This window comes from Hemitrygon akajei, chromosome 4 (genome assembly GCF_048418815.1).
Source record: "Hemitrygon akajei chromosome 4, sHemAka1.3, whole genome shotgun sequence".
In the NCBI taxonomy this organism is placed as follows: Eukaryota; Metazoa; Chordata; class Chondrichthyes; order Myliobatiformes; family Dasyatidae; genus Hemitrygon; species Hemitrygon akajei.
The window spans coordinates 102,853,014-102,876,126 of record NC_133127.1 but is presented as its reverse complement, the minus strand read 5'-3'; the positions used below and the strand labels follow the sequence as shown (position 1 = coordinate 102,876,126).

The 23,113-nt window shown below is 42.8% G+C and overlaps 1 protein-coding gene across 4 annotated transcripts in view; it reads left to right on the top strand.

Moving 5' to 3' along the window:
• The window catches only part of lratb.1 (lecithin retinol acyltransferase b, tandem duplicate 1), a 234,407-nt gene that overhangs the window by 138,692 nt on the left and 72,602 nt on the right, over positions 1-23,113 (top strand). For all 4 annotated transcript variants that reach the window (XR_012098671.1, XM_073043138.1, XM_073043137.1 and 1 more), the window contains 3 exons: positions 4,714-4,820; positions 11,144-11,252; positions 11,836-11,935. Coding sequence is in view for 3 of the 4 variants with exons in the window: in XM_073043138.1 (XP_072899239.1) it covers positions 4,714-4,820; positions 11,144-11,252; positions 11,836-11,935 (316 nt within the window). In the remaining variant the exon portion in view is untranslated. The remainder of the gene's footprint in view (positions 1-4,713; positions 4,821-11,143; positions 11,253-11,835; positions 11,936-23,113) is intronic.

Sequence of the window (23,113 nt, the reverse complement as noted above, 5' to 3'; positions counted from 1 at the left end):
CCCCACCTTTTAAATCTACACCTTAGCATTTTGTCCAATTTTGCCAAAGGGTTTTGGCCCGAAACGTCGACTGTACTCTCTTCTTAGATGTTGCCTGGACTGCTGAGTTCCTCCAGCATTTTGTGTGTGTTGCACAGGAGGTACATAGCAGGTATAGGCAAGTAGGAACTGATGGGGTACTTGAGGAGTATAAGAAATGCAAGAGAACACTTAAGAAATCAGGAAGGCTAAAAAAAAGGCATGAGATTGCTCTAGCAGATGAGGTGAAGGAAATTTCCTAAGGACCTCTGTAGATAACTTAAGAGCTAAAGGATTGTAAGGGACAAAATTGGTCTTCTGCCAGGTCAGAGTGGTAATCTATGTGTTGAGCCAGAAGAGATGGGGGATATCGTAAATGGATATTTTGCATCTGTATTTACTGGAATACAGACAGTGTCTGTAAAAGTGAGGCCAAGCTGCAGTGAGGTCATGGACCCTATACAGATTACAGAGGAGGAGGTATTTGCTATCTTGAGCCAAATTAAGGTGGATAGATCCCCAGAGCCTGACAAAGTGTTCCCTTGGACCCTACAGGGCACGTGCAGAATTGCAGGGGCTCTGTCTGATTTAAATCATCCTTACCAATAGGTGAGGTACCGGAGGATTGGAAGAGAGCCATTGTTGTTCCACTGTTTAAGAAAAGCTGTTAGAATAAATCAGAAAATTAAAGGCCAGTAGTCCTGACATCAGTAGTGGAAAAGTTGTTGGAAGGTATTCCAAGGGACTGGATATATGAGTACTTGGTTAGGCATGCATTGATGAGGGATAATCAACACAGATTTGTGCATGGTAGGTTGTGTGTAACCAATCTCATAGAGTTTTTTGAGGGGGTTACCAGGAATGTTGATGAAGGTAAGGTGTTGATGATGGGGTAAGGATAATCTCTGCATAGATTTCAGCAAGGCATTTGACAAGGTCCTGCATCGGAGGTTGGTCAGAGGGGTTCAGTCACTTGACATTCAAGATGAAGTAGTAAATTGGATTAGACATTAGCTCTATGGGAGAAGCCAGAGAGTGGTAGTAGATGGTTGTCTCTCTGACTGGAGGCCTGTGATTAGTGGAGTACCACAGGGATCGGTGCTAAGTCCATTGTTGGATTATAATGTGGTTAACTGGATCTGCAAATTTGTGGATGACACCAAGATTGGGGGTGTAGTGGTTAGTGAGAAAGACTATTAATGCTTGCAGTGGGACCAGCTGGAAAAATGGGCTGAAAAATAGCAGATGGAATTTAAGACAGACTAGTGTGAGGTGTTGCACTTGGAAGGACCAACCAAAGTACGTCTTACACAGTTAACGGTCGGGTTCTGATGAGTGCGGCAGAGCAAAGTGATCTGGGAATGCAGACCCATAATTCATTGAAAGTGGTATCACAGATAGGTAGGGTCATAAAGAGCTTTTGGCACATTTGCCTTCATTGATCAAAGTACTGAGTACACTTGTTGGGATATTTTGTTAAAGTTGTGTAAGGCGTTGGTGAGGCCTAGTTTGGAGTATGGTGTGCACTTTTGTTCACCTACCTACAGGAAAGATGTATGTAAGATTCAAAGAGTACAGAGAAAATTTACAAGGATGTTGCCGGGACTAGAGTTACTAGAAAGGATTGAAGAGGTCAGAGCTATATTCCCTAGAACATAGAAGATTAAGGGGAGATTTGATAGCGGTATACAAAATTATGAGTGGTGTAGATAAGGTAATAGCAAGCAGGCTTTTTCCACTGAGTTTGGGTGAGACTAGAACTAGAGGGCATGGGTTAAGGGTGAAAGGTGAAATGTTTAAGGTAAACAAGGGGCATGTTCTTCACTTAGAAAGTGGTGAGAGTGTGGAACAAGCTGCCAGCATAAGTGGTGGATGCAATTTCAGTTTCAATGTTTGAGAGGCTTGGATTGGAATATGGATGGAGGGCTATGATCTGGGTGCAGTTTGATTTGTTTGGCACAGACTAAGTGCACTTAAGGGCCTGTTTCTGTGTTGTAGTTTTCTATGATGCCATGACTGATGCCTTATAAAGCCTCTGCATTACATCTTGGCTTTTACATTCTAGCTCCCTGGAAGTGAATTCTGATTTTGAATGTGCCTCCTTTACTATGGATTCAACCTGTAAGTTAACATTTAGGGAATCCTGCACTATGAGTCTCAAGTCTCTTTCTACTTCTGAATTCTGAATTTGCTCCCCCATTTAGAAAATAGTCTTTGCCTTTATTCCTTCTATAAAAGTATATGACCATGCTCTGCCTGAACACTACCTGGCCCTCTTTCTATCTATGTATCATCTGTGAACTTGGCAATAAAGCCATCAACTGTGCCATTCAGATCATTAACAAATAATGTGAAAAGTAGCGATCTCAACATCGACCCCTGTGGAACACCACTAGTCACCAGCAGCCAACCAGAAAAGGCCCCTTTATTCCCACTTTTTACCTCCTGCCATTCAGCTAATCTTCTGTCTGTGCTAATATATTTCCATTAATACCATAAGCTCTTGTTAAGCACCCTCATGTGAGGCACTTTGTCAACGGCCTTCTGAAAATTCAAGTAAACAACATCCACTGAGCATCTCTTTTGTCTATCCTGCCTGTTTTTTTCTCAAAGAATTCCAATGAATTTGCTGACTTTGGCCTCTTTTTATTATGTGCCTCCAAGTACTCCAAAAACTCATCCTTAATAATAGATTCTAACATCTTGGCAATCATTGAAGACTGGCCTATACTTTCCTGTCCTTTCCCTCCCTCCTTTCTTAAAGAGTGGAGTGATATTTGCAATTTTGCAGTCTGCTGGAACCATTCCAGAATCTAATGATTCTTGAAAGATTATTGCTAATGCCTCCACAATCTCTTCAGGTACTTCTTTCGGAACCCTGGATTACGGTCTGTCTGGCCCAGGTGAACTATCTACCTTCAAGCCTTTCGGCTTCCCAAGCACCTTTTCTTTAGAAGTATCGACAACACTAACTTCTGGTCCTGACACTCTTGAATTTCTAGCATACTGTTCATATCTTCCTCTGTGAAGACTGATGCAAAACGTCCATCATTTCTTTGTCCCCCATTATCCCCTAGTGTCATTTCCAGCATATGGGAGACTGAAGTCAGCTGGAAGAAGGTTCTGTGGTCTGATGAAACCAAAATTGAGCTTTATGTCCATCAGACTAAACACTATGTTTGGTGTAAGCCAAACACCACACATCATCAAAAACATACCATCCTAACTGTGAAGCATGGTGATGGCTCCATCATGATATGGGGATGTTTCACAGCAGCAGGCCCTGGAAGGCATGTGAAAGTAGAGAGTAAAATGAATGCAGCAAAATACAGGGAAATCCTGGTGGAAAACCTGATGCAGTCTGCAAGAGAACTGTAACTTGGGAGAAGATTTGTTTTCCAGCAGGAGAATGACCTCAAGCATAAAGTCAAAGCTATGCAGGAATGGCGTAAAAACAACAAAGTTAATGTTCTAGACTGCCAAGTTAGTGTCCAGACCTCAATTCATTTGAGAATTTGTGGCTGCACTTGAAAAGGGTTGTTCACGCATGGTCGCCATGCAATCTGACAGAGCTTGAGCAGTTGTAAAGAGTTTTTTCTGTTGATCAGTGTACAAAATACAAACTGCTGGAGGAACTCATTGGATGAATCTTGGCCCGTAAGGCAAAGGATTGATGTTTAATGTGAAGATCCTGAATCAAGACTAAGAGTGTAGAAGGAGATAAGCAGTATAAAGCGATGTGAGGGAGGGATAAAGCAGGGGCTGGTAGGTGAGAGGTGGAACCAGGTGAGGAGGGAAATGATGGACAGATGGAGCAGGTGGGGTTGGGAGAGAAGTTGGATTGAAAGACAGCAGCAGGTGAGTGATGGGAGAAACAGGTTAGAAACGGAGCTCAGATGGAGCCAGGTGATGTGAGGAAATGGTGGAGGTAGAGACAGAAGATGGGAGATTATAAATGGAGACACAAGATGCTGCAGATGCTGGAATTGATATGTAATGAAAGTGATATATGGAACTAGAAAAGGGAGGAGTGATAACAGCACACAGGTGCAGCAGCCTCTCAGGGCCCAACAAATGGTGCAGATGTGTACCTTAAACATTATTCTTTTATTTGGTAATATGAAATGCTGCAAGTCCATTGTCAAACCACCCAATGGAAGAGTGTGGGAGAGAACAGAGGTGTAGTGGGCTCCCTGGAATCTGTGCTGGGTTGGCTGCTAGGCCTGCAGGCTGGCTCACCTTTCAGTACTTCTCTGCACTGGAAGACAAACTAGATTGCATTTGGCTGCAGCTGTCTGAGCACGGGACAAACTGATTTGCCTTTATCTGTGACTGGGCTAATCCAGCATAAGGTGAGAACTGCTATGTACTTGTTCTTACAGAAATGTGGCTCCATGACAACATCCATGAACCATCAATCTTAATAAGGCCATATCACTGAGGGATTTGTGCTAATGCTCTTTTTGTGACTGTATGTGCAGTGTGTGACAGTATGTACTGTGTTTTGCACCTTGGCCCTGGAAGAACACAGTTTCTTTAGGCTGTATTCATGTGTATGGTTGAAAGACAATTAAACTTGAACTTGAATTTGATCGACTGTTGGAACCAGTTGGAGGAGGGATAGGAGGACTTGAAGTTGCAAATTTGGAATTTAACTTTATTCCTGGCATTCTATTATGTTCCATATTTCTATAGGTTTGTGCTACGTACTTGGATGGATATCGAACAACAGCTGTGTGTCCTGTGGTAGGATGTCAGTCTGTAAAGAAGGGAAGACGAACAGCAGAGAACATTTTAAAGAGGTATGTGTATTGGGAGGAATGAATTGATTTGGACTTCCCTGTCTGCTAAATTCACTTTAATCTTACTGGCTCCCTCTCTTCTTCACTTTCTCTTTCTGCTTCCTACCTCCCTCTCTTCTCTCTATATCCTCCTCTGCGTCTCACCTTTTCTTTTCCTTCCCTCTATCCCTAACTCTTCCACTCCTTCTCTCCCTCCCTTTATCCCTCCCTTTTCATCCTTACTCCCTTCCACTTCCTTTTCATTCCTCCCTTTTATGCCTCTCTTCCTCTTCCACCCCCTCATACCCCATCTGCAGCATCGCCCATCTATACTATTGCCCCTCCTGTTCTTTGGCACCCCTCACCCCTGAATCATACTTCAAAAAGCCATATTGTAAGTTAGTCTATGCAATGCGTTTGCTTCTGCTAGCAGTCTGTAGCTCTGCTATTTTTAGAGAATATTTTAGAGAAGGATGACAAAAAGCAATGAAGTGCAAAAAATACACAAATATATCAGGACTTTGGTCATTAATTACTGGTCTTTTTGCTGTGAAGATTTGCTGACGGTAAGCAGGTCTTAAAGGTAACTGAAAACTAAGAATATCTGAAAAGAATTTTAAAACCAGGAAAATACAGTTGAAGTGCATGTGTTTCGATTATTGCTAGATTTATCTAACAAGATAATGTTGGTGAACCATGGCGACAAGTTGCAAGCAGCTTACAAAACTTCTAAACATACTTCTGAACTGCTATCACTGCAATCTGCAACCTGTAATTTCCCTTTAAGTAATGCAGTTTTGAATTATCTTAACGAACTAGTGATTTCCTGCTTTTGAAGGACTTGGGGAACTTAACTCACAATCAGGCAGGTATGGCACCTCTAAGCAGACGGAGGTACATTGCTATGAAGATGATTGCCAAAGAGAGGGAGGAGAGGAAGATTCCAAGCTAGACTGAAACACAGGAATAAAACTTCCTCTATCCAGCATCTTTTTAGCTCGTGTACAGTCACTGAACAAGATTGAGCACCTAGGACAAGATTGCTGTATTAGAAGGAAATAAGAAATTGCTACGTTTTGTGTTTCACGGAGAAATGGCTCATTCTGGACACACCAGATATGTCAGTAAAATCCAACAGCTTCTTGATGGATCAGACTGCTGATTTGTGTGCCCCCACAAAATTATTCAGTCTTCCTCAATCAGAAGCCCTGGATGAACCATGAGATCCACAATCTGCTAAGGGCCACATCAGTGCTATTCAGGTCTGGCAATGAAGAGGTTCAGATACGGCCTCCAGAAAACCCTCTCATGTGCAAAGTGCCAATTTCTGATCCAACTTGAATCACTGAAGGATGCTCGACTTCTGTGGCAGGGCTTGAATGGTACTTACCCCTTACAAAGTGAAGCCGAGCAATGTAGGTGTCACAATGCTTCACTCCCGAATGAACTCTATGCCTTCTATGCTGGCTTTGACTGGCTAAACATGGAGGAACCATCACAAAATCCCACAGGCCCCAATAATCCTGTGATTTCGATCTCTGAGGCTGACATGCGAGCAGCCTTCAGGAAGGTGAATGCATGAAAAGCATCCAGCCCAGCCAGGGTATCTGGCCAAGTAGTAAAGATCTGTGCTAACAACAGGCTGGAGTGTGCACTGAGATCTTTAAACTCTTGCGTTGACAGGCTGAGCTACCTACTTGCTTCATGTAGGCTTCAGTTATACTGATCCCTAAGAAGAACATGCTAATCTGCCTCATTGATTATCATCCAGTAGCACTTACATTCACTGTGTTGAATGCTTTGAGAGATTGAAACATATCAAGTCCTGCCTGACAAGCAACTTCCATCCACTCCAGTTTGCCAACCATCACAATAGATCAACAGCAGGTGCTATCTCATTGGCTGTTCACTCAACCTTAGAACATCTGGACAGTGAAGATGCATACATCAGGATGTTCTTCTTCGACTACAGCTCAGCATTCAATACTATCATTCCCTCAAAACTAATCAATAAGCTTCAAGACCTTGGCTTCAGTAGCTCCTTGTGCAATTGGATCCTCAATTTCCTCACTTGCAGATCCCAGTTGGTTTGGATTGGCAATATTTCTACAACTTCAGCACCCCATTCTGTTTGCTTTATACTCATGACTGTGAGGCTTAGTACAGCTGCAATGCCATATTCAAGTTTGCTGATGACACTACAGTCGTATGCTAAATCAAAGGTGGCAATGAATTGGCATACCAGGGAGGAGATTGAAAATCTGGTCACAACAACAACCTCCTACCTCAATGTCAGCAAAATCAATGAGAGCCGGGAGCCAGAGCTCCATGTGCCACTGTTCATCAAGGGATCAGAGGTGGAGAGGTTCAGCAACTTTAAATACCTCATTGTTATCATTTTGGAAGACCTTTCTTGCAATTATGAAGAAAGCACAGTAACACCTGTATTTCCTTAGGAATTTACGAAGATTCTACATGACATCTAAAACTTTGACAAACTTATGTAGATGTGTAGTGGAGAGTATATTGACTGGTTGCATCACAGCCTAGTTTGGAAACACCAATGCTCATGAATGGAAAATCCTACAAAAAGTAGTGGATATGGTCCAGTCCGTCACGGGTAAAGTCCTTCCCACCCCTGCAGCACATCTACAAGCAGCGCTACCATAGGAAAGCAGCATCCATCAAGGACCCCACCACCCAGGCCGTGCTCTCTTCTCACTGTTGCCATCAGGAAGCAGGTACAGAAGCCTCAGGTTTCACAAAACCAGGTTCAGGAACAGTTACTAGCCTTCATCAGGCCCTTGAACCAGAGGAGATAACTTCACTCAACTCCACTTTTACCCCATCACTGAACTATTCCCACAACCTATGGACTCACGTTCATGGACTCTTCGTCTCATGTTCTTGATATTTATTGCTTACTTTTTTTTGCTTTTGCACTTGAACAATTTGTTTTCTTTTGCAATTTGGTTGTTTGTCCGTCTGTCCTGTTGGGTGTGGTCTTTCATTGATTCTAATGTATTTCTTGAATGTTTAGTGTATGCCTACAAGAAAATGAATTTCTGGGTTGTATATCGTGACATATATGTACTCTGGCAGTAAATTTATTTTGAATTTTGAACTTTACACTATCTATTCCTGTTTTTAAATCAATGGACGTTGCTGCCTTGATATTGTAAAGCAACTTGTAAGGCTGCTCATACAAAACGCTGGTGGAACACAGCAGGCCAGGCAGTATCTATAAGGAGAAGCACTGTCGACGTATCAGGCCAAGATCCTTCGTCAGGGTCTCCTTATATTCTCCTTATAGATGCTGCCTGGCCTGCTGTGTTCCACCAGCATTCTGTGTGTGTTGCTTGAATTTCCAGCATCTGCAGATTTCCTTGTGTTTGTAAGGCTGCTGATTGTTTCGGTCATGGGGCACCAATGTATCTCTGTAGTGCCAGAGGCTAACCAGTCTCAGAGGTTAGCAAAGGAAAGTAGAACAAAGAAAGGAAATTGTGCCACACATGACCAGATTCAGTGCTAGAAGCCTCATCAAAGGGAGGGGGAGAGGCAGGGTGAAAATGGGACTCGAAAGGGAGAGGGCAGGGATGCAAGAAAGAAGAATAGGGGAAGGGAGGGGTGAAGAAGCAAGGAAGAAATAGGAAGAGAAAGGGTTTGCATGGTGGATCATGTTGATTATTGGACAATCTTTGTGGTATGAGTTGTAAGTGGTGTACCAATAGAGATATATATTTGGCTTTGGGGTAGGAAGGGGAAAAATCGAACCAGCACTGAGTATTAGAGTCTTGAGAGATTGGAGAAATACTGGAGGCAATCAGAGAGTCTGTAGTATGAGATTTGAAAGAGGTGGCTATTTGAAGGATAAAAGATACTTAATGTCATTATATAACCATATAACAATTACAGCACGGAAAAAGGCCATCTCGGCCCTTCTATTCCATGCCAAACGCTTACTCTCACCTAATCAGACAGACAGGCATACTTTATTGATCCCGAGGGAAATTGGGTTTCATTACAGCCGCACCAAGAATAGTGAAGAAATACAGCAACATAAAACCAGAAATAATTAAATAATAATAAGTTAATCATGCCAAGTGGAAATAAGTCCAGGACCAGCCTATTGGCTCAGGGTGTCTGACACTCCGAGGGAGGAGTTGTAAAGTTTGATGGCCACCGGTAGGAGTGACTTCCTATGCCACTCAGTGTTACATCTTGGTGGAATGAGTCTCTGGCTGAATGTACTCCTGTGCCTAACCAGTACATTATGGAGTGGATGGGAGTCATTGTCCAAGATGGCATGCAACTTGGACAGCATCCTCTTTTCAGACACCACCGTCAGAGAGTCCAGTTCCACCCCCACAACATCACTGGCCTTATAAATGAGTTTGTTGATTCTGCTGGTGTCTGCTACCCTAAGCCTGCTGCCCCAGCACACAACAGCAAACATGATAGCACTGGCCACCACAGACTCGTAGAACATCCTCAGCATCGTTCGGCAGATGTTAAAGGACCTCAGTCTCCTCAGGAAATAGAGACAACTCTGCCCCTTCTTGTAGACAGCCTCAGTGTTCTTTGACCAGTCCAGTTTATTGTCAATTCGTATCCCAGGTATTTGTAATCCTCCACCATGTCCACACTGACCCCTTGGATGGAAACAGGGGTCACCGGTACCTTAGCCCTCCTCAGGTCCACCACCAGCTCCTTAGTCTTTTTCACATTAAGCTGCAGATGATTCTGCTCGCACCGTGTAAAAAAGTTTCCCACCGTAGCCCTGTACTCAGCCTCATCTCCCTTGCTGATGCATCCAACTATGGCAGAGTCATCAGAAAACTTCTGAAGATAGCAAGACTCTGTGTTGTAGTTGAAGTCCAAGGTGCAGATGGTGAAGAGAAAGGAAGACAGGACAGTCCCCTGTGGAGCCCCAGTGCTGCTGACCACTCTGTCTGACACACAGTGTTGCAAGTGCACGTACTAAGGTCTGCCAGTCAGGTAATCAATAATCCATGACATCAGGGAAGCATCCACCTGCATCACTGTCAGCTTCTCACCCAGCAGAGCAGGGCGGATGGTGTTGAACACACTAGAGAAGTCAAAAAACATGACCCTCACAGTGCTTGCTGGGTTGTCCAGGTGGGCATAGACATGATTCAGCAGGTAGACGATGGCATCCTCAACTCCTAGTCGGGGCTGATAGGCAAACTGGAGGGGGTCTAGGTGTGGCCTAACCATTGGCAGGAGCTGCTCTAGAACAAGTCTCTCCAGGGTCTTCATGATGTGGGAGGTCAATGCCACCGGTCTGTAGTCATTGGAGCCACTGGGGCGCGGTGTCTTCGGTACAGGAATGAGGCAGGACGTCTTCCACAGCACAGGGACCCTCTGGAGACTCAGGCTCAGGTTGAAGACATGGTGAAATACTCCACATAGCTGGGGGGCACAGGCTTTGAGCACCCTGGGGCTGACACCATCCGGGCCTGCAGCCTTGCTTGGGTGGAGCCGTTTCAGCTGTCTTCTCACCTGTTCAGCTGTGAAGCCCACCGTGGTGGTTTCAGGTGTGGGAAGGGTGTAGTCACGAGACCAGGGTGGGGGGCTATGAAGAGGGGTTGGAGGGGAGAGTGGAGTATGTGTTGGTTGGGGGCCAACAACAGATGTATCATGTGGGGGATGGGCACTGACCCGCACTCAGCCCATAACCCTCCATTCCTTTCCTGTCCATATACCTATCCAATTTTACTTTAAATGACAATACCGGACCTGCCTGTACCACTTCTACTGGAAGCTCATTCCACACAGCTACCACTCTCTGAGTAAAGAAATTCCCCCTCATGTTACCTTTAAACTTTTGCCCCCTAAGTCTCACCTCATGTCCTCTTGTTTGAATCTCCCCCACTCTCAATGGAAAAAGCCTATCCACGTCAACTCTATCTATCCCCCTCATAATTTTAAATACCTCTATCAAGTCCCCCCTCAACCTTCTACGCTCTAAAGAATAAAGAACTAACTTGTTCAAACTTTCCTTCTAACTTAGGTGCTGAAACCCAGGTAACATTCTAGTAAATCTTCTCTGTACTCTCTCTATTTTGTTGACATCTTTCTTATAATTCGGTGACCAGAACTGTACACAATATATTATGAAAACAGTTTTCTGGGACTCAGTGATATGAAGGAGCCAAGAAATGGTCATTAGTGCATTCAGTACAGTGCTAAAATTACCTTTAAAATGAACTACCCTATGGCTGTTCATTTTAAATATGAAACAGTAATCTATAATTAATATAATTTGGTTGATCTTTATAATTTTAAACAAGCCTTTCAGTCCATTTTGTTGATTTACTAAGAGTGCGACGTATGTTCAAGGAAGTTGGACTAGTTGACTTCAAATCGGTGAATGTACAGATTCTGGGATCTGAAGAAACCTATGGAGATCAAACTGCAAGGAGAACTTATGTAAGTGGAATTGCTTTATTAATCAGAATCATAAATTCAGAAATAAGAGCTATGAGTGATAAGCATAAGCATCACATGCAGAGTATATTAATGTCAGTGCATTACAACCTGTTACACATTGTGATTCCATGTACTCCTAGAGTTGAATGTTGACAGCTAATAAGGTGTATAGCAACCCCAGTCTATTCAACCCTTTAGTTCTTCATAGTTTTTGATGTATTTAAGTGTACAGCTATCCATGTAACAGGTAATTTCATAATTTAAATCTCTTCCCCAAATTGCAGCACATTTTTCACAATTTCCCTTTATAAATACCTTTTATGCTGTTGGTATTAAGTTTAGCTGAACTATTTCCAGCTTTCAAAATATTGTTTCTTGCATTTACATTTCCAATGACGTATGACTGCAATGAGTAAAATTTGGTAAAAATGTTATGTATTGCAATTTACCAGAGGTGCTTTGAAAGCAGTCACAAAATAGAGTATATTTTTTTCTTCAGTGTATCATGACAATCAAAAGGATAGCTACTACATTTATAGAGAAGTGCTCATTATTGATAACCTTCCATGGTTTGCTTGTACAGAGTCCTCGAGAAGCTGTTATTTGGTTGGCAGTTCATCACATGGAGAAGAAAGCCCTAGAACTCTTCTCCTATGAAATCGCTTCAGCTGGTACTGGAATGGGTAAGCAGAAGTTTTTTTCTGTATATATTAACTCACAAATAAATGGTTTGTTCACAATATGACGTTATTTCCAGTTTTTATTTGCCTCCTCCATATATGAATTCAGGGAAGTACACATCATAAGCAAATAAATTATACCATAAGATATAGGAGCAAAAGTAGGCTATTTGGCCCATCGACTCTGCTCTGCCATTCAATCATGCGCTGATTCAATTCTTCCAGTCATCCCCATTCCCCTGCCTGCACCCCATACCCTTTGATGCTCTGGCTAATCAAGAACCTAACTATCTCTGCCTTAAATGTACTCTCAATGACTTGACTTCCACAGCCACTCGTAGCAACAAATTCCACAGATTTACCACCCTCTGATTAAAGTAATTTCTCCACATCTCAGTTCTAAATGGACGTCCTTCAATCCTGAAATCGTGCCCTCTTGTCCTAGAATCCCCCACTATGGGAAATAACTTTGCCATATCTAATCTATTCAGGCCTTTTAACATTCGGAATGCTTCTATGAGATCCCCCTCATTCTCCTGAACTCCAGGGAATACAGCCTGAACATATACTGTATGTTCATGCATGAAATCAGTCCCTGTGGCGATAGTGATTCACAAGACATTCACAGATAGGAGTGTGTAAGCAATGACTGCAGACCTAATGAGGAGAATCAGTGGATGTTGTGTACTTAGATTTTCAGAAGGCCTCTGACAAGATGCCGTACATAAAGCTGCTTAACAAGCTACGAGCCCATGGTAGTACATGATAGAGCATTAGCTAATTGGCAGGAGGCAAAGAGTAGGAATAAAGGCAGCCTTTTCTGTTTGGCTGCTAGTGATTAGTAGTTTTCTACAGGGGTCTGTGATAAGACCACTTCTTTTTACATTATATGCCATTGATGGCGTTGTGGCCATGTTTGCGGACACTATGAAGGTAGGTGGAGGGGTAGGTAATTTTGAGGAAGTAAGGCTACAGCAGGACTTGGACAAATTCGGAGAATGGGCAAAAGAAATTGCAGATTGGGAAGTGTTGGGAAGTGTATGGTCATGTACTTTAGTAGAAGAAATAAAATTATAGACTACCGTAGATTCCGGATTTTAAGCCGCTACTTTTTTCCCACATTTTGAACAGCTTTGAACTTTGCGGCCAATAATCCGAAGCGGCTAATGCATGATTTTTTTCATGCCGCCTCGTAAACATTTTGCCTCATAACAGTAGACCAATAAAATTGATGAGTAGTTCACAGAGGTCCAATGAAATTGTACGATAAATCAAGCGCACTTTCACAATTAAATTATTGTAAATCAGTCATTTGTACTCACCCTCATCAACATGGAAAATACTCGAAGCATTGTGCTGCCTACTTAGTTTAAACTATATTTGTTTTCTGTACTACATCGCGGGATGCTATGACGTCACACCCGGTTTCGCGGTGTCTTGTGGGAAAATGCCGGTTTGCGATGAAACGGGACGGAGGGAGGGAGCGCATTACGCGAGCGGCTTTGGATCCGAGCGAACGCTGCTTTTAAATGCCGTTTGCGATGAAACGGAAAGGAGGGGGGGAGCGCATTACGCGAGCGGCTTTGGATCCGAGCGAACGCTGCTTTTAAGTTAAAGGTATCAATAACTTTTCCTGGTAGGCTGCAATATATATATTTTTTTACCAGTCGTTAGGAGATATTGGAATGTTGTTCAGTAAAGAAGTATACGCAACGTATATTTAAAAGTAGCCGCATACGGGCACGGTTAGAAAAAAAGCATTTGCAATATGTATTTGTTTTTGTTACCATATGGATTTAATTAAAAGTTAAAAAAATCCTCACGTGTAATATCTTTCTGTGTAAATATCTCATATTACAACGTGGGACACCTGCGGCCGAAAATCCGGTGCGGCCTAAAATCCGATGCGGCCTTTACAATTAAAAAATTGATTTTATTTCTAAAATTAGAGCCAGCGGCTTTTAATCAGGTGCGCTCTGTAGTCCGGAATCTACGGTATATCTAAATGGAGAGAAAATTCAAAAATCTGAGATGCAAAGGGACTTTGTAGTCCTTGTGCAGGATTCCCTAAAGATTAACTTGTAGGTTGAGCTGGTGGTGAGGAAGGCAAATGTAATGTTAGCATTCATTTTGAGAGGACTAGAATATAAAAACAAGGATGTAATGTTGAGGCTTTATAAGACCTCACTTGGAGCAGTTTTGTCCCCTTATCTAAGAAAGGATGTATTGACATTGGAGAGGATTCAGAGGGGGTTCACAAAAATGATCCCGGGATTGAAAGGCTTGTCATATGAAGAGTGTTTGATGGCTCTGGGCATCTAATCACTAAAATTCAGAAGAATGAGTAGTGACCTCATTGAAATTTATTGAATATTGAAAGGCCTTGATAGAGTGGTTGTGGAGAGGATGTTGTTTTTGGTTAGTGGCCTAAGACCAGAGGACACAGCCTCAAATCCTTTTAGAATGGAGATAAGGAGGAATTTGTTTAGCCTGAGAGTGGTGAATCTGTGGAATTCATTGCTACAGGTGGCTGTGGAGACAAAGTCATTGGGCATATTTAAGGCAGAGGTTGATAGATTCTTGATTTGTCAGGGCATAAAGGGATATGGGGAGGAGGCCCTGGGGCTGAGAGGGAAAATGGATCAGCCATAATGAAAGGGTAGAGCAGACACTATGGGCCAGGTGGCCTAATTCTGCTCCTAATTTTCAGATATTATGAAGTATCATGGCTTCAAATCAAGAATAATCAAGGAAATACCCTCTTACTTACTGATTACTCGTAGAGTACGCGACGACCATGTTAATCCTGTATTACAGATACATCTAATTAATCCATCCACAGCATTTCCATTTTCCAGAACTTGGTCTATAGCTTTTTATGCCCTGACAATTCAAGAGCTATTCAGGATAATAAACACCGTGACAGTACTTTGCTTCCACCATTCATTTGTGCAATGCATACAAGATTCCAACCACCGTCTGGGTGAAATAATTATTCTTCAGATTTTTCGGGTTGGTTTATACACCGGAATTTATGGTAATTCCACAGATTCACCACTCTCTTGCTAAAGAAATTCCTCCTTATCTCTGTTCTAAAAGGAGCTAATTAACCTACCAATTTGCACATCTTTGGAATGTGGGAGAAAACTCCTTGGTCTAAATACACACTGTGTTGGACTTCCTAACTAACAGACCTAAATAGTCAGGATGCACGTCCACTCCTTCTTCCCCATCATCCTCAGGGCTGTGTGCCGAGCCCATTGCTGTCCTCTCTGCTGACACATGACTGCCTGCCAAGCACGTGAGCTCATCACCAACAACGATGAGGCAGCTTATGTAGAGGAGATGGAAGAGCCCAAGCCTGGCCCCAGACAAATAACCCCTTCCTCAATGTCAATGAGACAAAGGAGATGGTTATCAGCTTCAGGAGAACTTACACAATTCACACCCTGCTTTATGTGGACAGCACAGAAGTGGAAAATGCGAGCAGTTTCAATCTCCTGCATGGGAACATCTCAAACAACAACTTCTGCTCCCAGGATACTTCCTACACAATCAGGAAAGCTCACCAATGCCTCTATTTTCTGAGAAGGCTGAAGAGATAGATAGATAGATAGATACTTTATTCATCCCCATGGGGAAATTCAACTTTTTTTTTCCAATGTCCCATACACTTGTTGTAGCAAAACTAATTACATACAATACTTAACTCAGTAAAAAAATATGATATGCATCTAAATCACTATCTCAAAAAGCATTAATAATAGCTTTTAAAAAGTTCTTAAGTCCTGGCGGTAGAATTGTAAAGCCTAATGGCATTGGGGAGTATTGACCTCTTCATCCTGTCTGAGGAGCATTGCATCGATAGTAACCTGTCGCTGAAACTGCTTCTCTGTCTCTGGATGGTGCTATGTAGAGGATGTTCAGAGTTTTCCATAATTGACCGTAGCCTACTCAGCGCCCTTCGCTCAGCTACCGATGTTAAACTCTCCAGTACTTTGCCCACGACAGAGCCCGCCTTCCTTACCAGCTTATTAAGACGTGAGGCGTCCCTCTTCTTAATGCTTCCTCCCCAACACGCCACCACAAAGAAGAGGGCGCTCTCCACAACTGACCTATAGAACATCTTCAGCATCTCACTACAGACATTGAATGACGCCAACCTTCTAAGGAAGTACAGTCGCCTCTGTGCCTTCCTGCACAAGGCATCTGTGTTGGCAGTCCAGTCTAGCTTCTCGTCTAACTGTACTCCCAGATACTTGTAGGTCTTAACCTGCTCCACACATTCTCCATTAATGATCACTGGCTCCATATGAGGCCTAGATCTCCTAAAGTCCACCACCATCTCCTTGGTCTTGGTGATATTGAGACGCAGGTAGTTTGAGTTGCACCATATCACAAAGTCCTGTATCAGTTTCCTATACTCCTCCTCCTGTCCATTCCTGACACACCCCACTATGGCCGTGTCATCAGCGAACTTCTGCACATGGCAGGACTCCGAGTTATATTGGAAGTCTGATGTGTACAGGGTGAACAGGACCGGAGAGAGTACGGTTCCCTGTGGCGCTCCTGTGCTGCTGACCACCGTGTCAGACCTACAGTCTCCCAACCGCACATACTGAGGTCTATCTGTCAAGTAGTCCACTATCCAATCCACCATGTGAGAGTCTACTCCCATCTCCGTTAGTTTGTGCCTTAAGATCTTGGGCTGGATGGTGTTAAAGGCACTAGAGAAGTCAGGGAATGTAATCCTCACAGCACAACTGACCCCATCTAGGTGAGAGAGTGATTTGTGCAGCAAATACGTGATAGCATCCTCCACTCCCACCTTCTCCTTATACGCAAACTGAAGAGGATCCTGGGCGTGCCTGGTTTGTGGCCTCAGATTCTGTATTATCAGCCGCTCCATGGTCTTCATCACGTGCGACGTCAAGGCAACAGGTCTGAAGTCATTCAACTCCTTTGGTTGTGGTTTCTTCGGTACCGGGACAATACAGGATGTTTTCCACTGTCTGGGTACTCTTCTCTGCTCCAGGCTCATGTTGAAGATGCGCTGTAGTGGTTCTCCCAGCTCAGTCGCACAGGCCCTCAGTAATCGTGGGGAAACTCCATCCGGTCCAGCCGCCTTGCTGGTACGGATCTTCCTCAGTTGACCTTCCACCTGTTCAGCCGTAATCCTGGGCGTGGGCAAGGTCTCCTGTGAGTGGCTATTTTCCTGTGAGGGAAGTAAGCCTGGTGTGGATTTCTGCGGTGAGGATGAGATTGTGCTGTCGAACCTGTTGAAGAAGTTGTTCAGCTGGTTCGCTTTCTCCACATCTCCACTTATGTTTGCCCCCCGCTTAGCACCGCATCCGGTGATGATCTTCATCCCATCCCACACCTCCTTCATGCTTTTTTTCTGCAGCTTTTGTTCTAGCTTCCTCCTATACTGCTCCTTTGCCTCCCTTATCTGTACTCTGAGTTCCTTCTGAACTCTTTTAAGCTCTAACCGATCACCATCTTTAAAGGCCCTCTTCTTCTGGTTTAGGAGGCCTTTGATGTTACTAGTGATCCAGGGCTTATTATTGGGATAGCAGCGAACAGTTCTGACAGGGACAACGGCATCCACACAAAAGTTAATATAGTCCGTTGTGCATTCAGTGACCTCCTCAACGCTGAACAATGAACAGCTGTACCCATATCCTGCTACAGATCACAGAAGAGAACACCCTAACAAGCTGCATCGCTGCTTGGTACAGAATCTGTACTGAGGTGGTTGGGAAGGCTCTACAACGCGGAGTCAAAACTGCCCAGTGAATCACCAGCACCAGACTATCTGCTATCAGAGACGTATATATAGAAAGGTGCTGGAAGAGGACCAGTAACATCATGAAGGATCCCTCCCACCCTGATCACAGACTGTTTGTCTCTCCCATCAGGAGGCTATGTATCTTCCATAACAGGACCACCAGGCTCAAAAACAATTACTTTACCCAAAGCAGTAAGGCTGATCAACACCACCAACCACTAACCCACCCCACCACACTCCCAATCACCACTACTTTATCATTTCCTGTCGGAGTCATGTATAGATACTCCTGTGCCTAGTGTCACTCTATCTACATATAATCAATCTATGTATATAAGCCATCTTTTGTATTTATATTTAATGTGTTTTTTTATTGTGTTCTTTATCCTACTGTATTTTTTGTGCTGCATCAGATCCAGAGAAACAATTATTTTGTTTCTCCTTTACACTTGTGTGTTGGAGATGACATTAAATAATCTTGTAACCGATATGGGTTCAGGCAGAACATGCATTACCCACCCAGACAGACCGCACCAGCAATCTGATCAAACTCGTGTCAATGGAAATCTGATTCATTATTACCATTTCTTGTGCCACTGGGCTACCTTGTCCAAGCATTTAAAAAACAGTATAGATTTACTAAATAATAATTGCTGGAGAAAGAAATTATCAATTTAAATATTACTTTTTGTTTTATTGAAAGTTTAAAGGAGGATGTCTAACATTTAAGCAAAATGTTAGATGTTAAACCTAAATTAGTAACTTAAATTTAGAATTATCAAAAAGGATTGAAGGGAAGTTGGAAGTATAATTTTCATATAGTAATACTGTGGAAGATTTGACCCACCAATGGCATTTTGGCAGTCTGTAACAAAACATGAAAGAGATCTGGAAAAGGGAAAAAATTAAAAAGAAAGATTGGTGAATGGGGTAAATATAGAGGTACAACAATTTCATTGTGTTGTGTAACTCCAAATACTATCCTTTTAATAGCAGAAAAATATTTTGAATAAGTGGATGTCCCTACTCCTGATAGAAGTTGATTAAAGATTTGTACAAAATTGATAAGATCTGTAGAGTTTATATTTACATCCTTAGACTGGATCTCATTGCTCCCCACTGTAATAGTAAATATTGAAACTCTTTATGGTCTTTCTAGTGAACAAAAATTAAATACTGTAAAAAACGTTGGAAAGAAAAGTTTAGAGATTCAGTGATCAGTTGTTCAAAATTCCAGTATGGAAGTCTATTTGTCTCACACAATACTTAACAAATTAAAAATAGTTATTTTCTTTGGCCTTTTCCCCTTCATCCATTTTTGTCATTCAGCAAGTGGACTAGAAGAAAATCAACAACACCATAAAACACTTAGCAAAATTACATGAGTTAAGTATATGAAGAAGACTAAGTAGATTTTATTTCGCAAAATCAAATGTGGTTGGTTCCACTGCTTGTTGGAATTGCAAATTAGGGAGCATAAATTTAGGATTACTGTTAAATCACAGGGAAAAGTGGAACAATTGTTCTCACACAGCTAAAAAGTGATACACTTTCTGAGTACTCAAATGAAAGCCTTCATTAGAATGTTCTATAAACCATCTATGAATTGTGGCACAAGTTCAAACTGGTCAAACAAGTAGACTAATTACTGAAGTTGGTTTTGCTGATAATGAGAATAAGGGATAATGGTACAATGTTCTTATTGACGTAGGCTTATAATTAAAATCCATGGAAGTCTTACTTTCTTTGCAATACTGTGAGTATAACATTTTCTTTAGAGGTTACAAACAATAAACCTTTCTACGAAAGAGATATTTACACTAAATGAATATCCTGTTGCCCTATACAGGGGTAGAAAACAAAAGCTAAAATCATTAACCTAGAAATTAGAGTTTCCCCTTTTCAATAATGAGAAGCAAAAACAAAAATATTATTTTAGAACTCTTAGTCAGGCAGCCAACGGTGGATGCAAAATGTGTAAGTCAGTATTTCAGGTTAAGGCCCTACACTAATGGACATCCTTTAGTTTTTATCTTTTGCCCTACCAGTCTCCACATAAAATACATCAACCTCTGCCACATCTGCCTGCTCTAGTGCAATTGCACTACTAATTATATTTTCCACTCCACAACACCACAAACTAACACTCTCTGTCCCCCTTTCTCTCTACCCCTCTCTCCCTCTCCCCCCTCCCTCCCCCTCCCTTCCTCTCCCTCTCTCCCCTGTTTTCTGCAGGGACTACTTTCTTTATAATTCTCTGGCCTGTTTGTCACTTTCCACACACCCAAGCTTGATCCCTGGCACGTTCCCCTGCAACAGCAGGAGGTGTAACATCTGTCCCCACTCACCACCATCAAGGACCAAAAGGATCCCTTCAGACTGAGGCAGAAATTCACCTGTCTCTTCCAATTTAGTCTAAGGCATTCAGTGTTCACTGTGTGGTCTCCTTTACATCAGGAAGACCAAGTGTAGACTTAAGTTACCATTTTACAGAGACGCTGAGCTCTGTCCATAAAACCATAGAACACTACAGCATAGTACAGGACCTTCAGCCCTCCATGTTGTGCCGACCCATGTAATCCTTTTTTAAAAGAAAGTACTAAACCCACACTACCCCATAACCCGCTATTTTTCTTTCATCCATGTGCCTGTCCAAGAGGCTCTTAAATACCCGTAATGTTTTAGCCTCCACCACTATCCCTGGCAAGACATTCCAGGCACTCACAACCTCTGTGTAAAAAAAACTTACCCCTGATATCTCCCTTAAACTTCCCTCCCTTAATTTTGTACATATCCTCTCTGGTGTTTGCTATTGGTGCCCTGGGAAACAGGTACTGACTATCCACCCTATCAATGCCTCTCATAATCTTGTAGACCTCTGTCAAGTCCCCTCTCATTCTTCTACGCTCCAAAGAGAAAAGTCCCAGCTCTGCTAACCTTGCTTCAGATGACTTGTTCTCCAAACCAGGCAACATCCTGGTAAATCTCCTCTGCACCCTCTCCATAGCTTCCACATCCTTCCTATAATGAGGTGACCAGAATTGAACACAATACTCTAAGAGCGGTCTCACCAGAGATTTGTAGAGTTGCAACATGACCTCTCTACTCTTGAACTCAATCCCCCTGTTAATGAAGCCTAGCATCCCATAGGCCTTCTTAACTACCCTATCAACCTGCGCAGCGACCTTAAGGGATATATGGATTTGAACCACAAGGTCCTTTTGTTCATCCACATTCTTAAGTAACTGACCATTAATCCTGTACTCAGTCTTCTGGTTTGTCCTTCCAAAATGCATCACCTCACACTTATCTGATTGAACTCCATCTGCCATTTTTCTGCCCAACTCTGCAGCCTGTCTATATTCTCTTGTAACCTTCGACAGCCTGCAGCTCCATCCACAACTCCTCCAATCTTCATGTCATCTGCAAACTTACTCACCCATCCTTCAGCCTCTACATTCAGGTCATTTATAAAAATCACAAATATCAGGGGTCCCAGGACAGATCCCTGCGGCACTCCACTAGTCACCAACCTCCAGGCAGAATACTTTCCTTCCACAACTACCTTCTGCTTTCTTCCTTTAAGCCAATTTTTTTATCCAAACAGCCAAGGTTCCACTTATCCCATGCCTCATGACTTTCTGGGTGAGTCTCTTGTGAGGAACCTTGTCAAATGCCTTGCTAAAGTCTATGTAGACCACATCCACTGCCCTACCCTCTTCAATTTCTTTTGTTACCTCTTCAAAAAACTCAATCAGGCTCATGAGGCATGATCTTCCCTTCACAAAGCCATGTTGACTATCCATGAGTAGACTGTACTTCTCCAAATGCTCATAGATCCTATCCTTAAGAATCCTTTGCAGTAGTTTGCAGACCATCGACGTAAGACTCACCGGTCTATAGTTCCCAGGTTTCTCCCTATTACGTTTTTTAAACAAGGGAACTACATTTGCCATTCTCTAGTCCTCCGGCACTTCCCCTATAGCCAAGGAGGATTCAAAGATCATAGCTAATGCTCCAGCGATCTCTTCTCTCAATTCCCACAATAACCTGGGGTGTATCATATCTGGCCCTGGGGATTTATCAATCTTGATGTCTTGATGTTGCAGGAGGGGTGTGATTGGCAACTAAATATTCCTGGATTTCGTTGCTTCAGGTGTGATCGAATCAGCGGAACAAGAGGGGGAGGTGTTGCGTTGCTTGTCAGAGAAAATATTACTGCGGTGCTCTGGCAGGATAGATTAGAGGGCTCGTCTCGGGAGACTATTTGGGTGGAATTGAGGAATGGAAAAGGTGTAGTAACACTTATAGGGGTGTATTATAGACCAGCTAATGCGGAGTGAATTGGAGGAGCAAATTTGCAAGGAGGTAGCAGATATTTGTAGTAAGCACAGGGTTGTGATTGTGGGAGATTAATTTTCCACACATAGATTGGGAAGCACATACTGTAAAAGGGATGGATGAGTTGGAGTTTGTAAAATGTCTGCAGGATAGTTTTTTGCAGCAGTACATAGAGGTACCAACTAGAGAAGGGGCAGTGTTGGATCTTCTGTTAGGGAATGACATAGGTCAGGTGACAGAGGTATGTGTTGAGGAGCAGTTCGGGTCCAGTGATCACAATCCCATTAGTTTCAGTATAATTATGGAGAAGGATAGGACTGGACCCAGGGTTGAGATTTTTGATTGGAGAAAAGCTAACTTTGAGGAGATGCGAAAGGATTTAGAAGGAGTGGATTGGGACAATTTGTTTAATGGAAAGGATGTAATAGAGAAATGGAGGTCATTTAAAGGTGAAATTTTGAGGGTACAGAATCTTTATGTTCCTGTTAGGTTGAAAGGAAAGGTTAAAAGTTTGAGAGAGCCATGGTTTTCAAGGGTATTTAAAATTATGAGGGGGATAGATAGAGATGACGTGGATAGGCTTTTTCCATTGAGAGTAGGAGAGATTCAAACAAGAGGACATGAGTTGAGAGTTAGGGGGCAAAAGTTTACGGGTAACACGAGGGGAAATTTCTTTACTCAGAGAGTGGTAGCTGTGTGGAACGAGCTTCCAGTAGAAGTGGTAGAGACAGGTTCAGTATTGTCATTTAAAGTAAAATTGGATAGGTATATGGACAGGAAAGGAATGGAGGGTTATGGGCTGAGTGCGGGTCAGTGGGACTAGGTGAGAGTGAGCATTCAGCACGGACTAGGGGAACTAGTGCCACTTTCCATGCTGTAATTGTTGTATGGTTATAAGAAGATCCAGCACTTCTTCCTTAATCTCTACATTGTCCAGCACACAGGCCTGCTCTATTTTGACCTGACCCTGATCAAGATCATTTTCACTTGTGAATACTGAAGCAAAGTATTTATTTAGGACCTCCTAAAACCTCGTCCGCCTCCAGGCACAT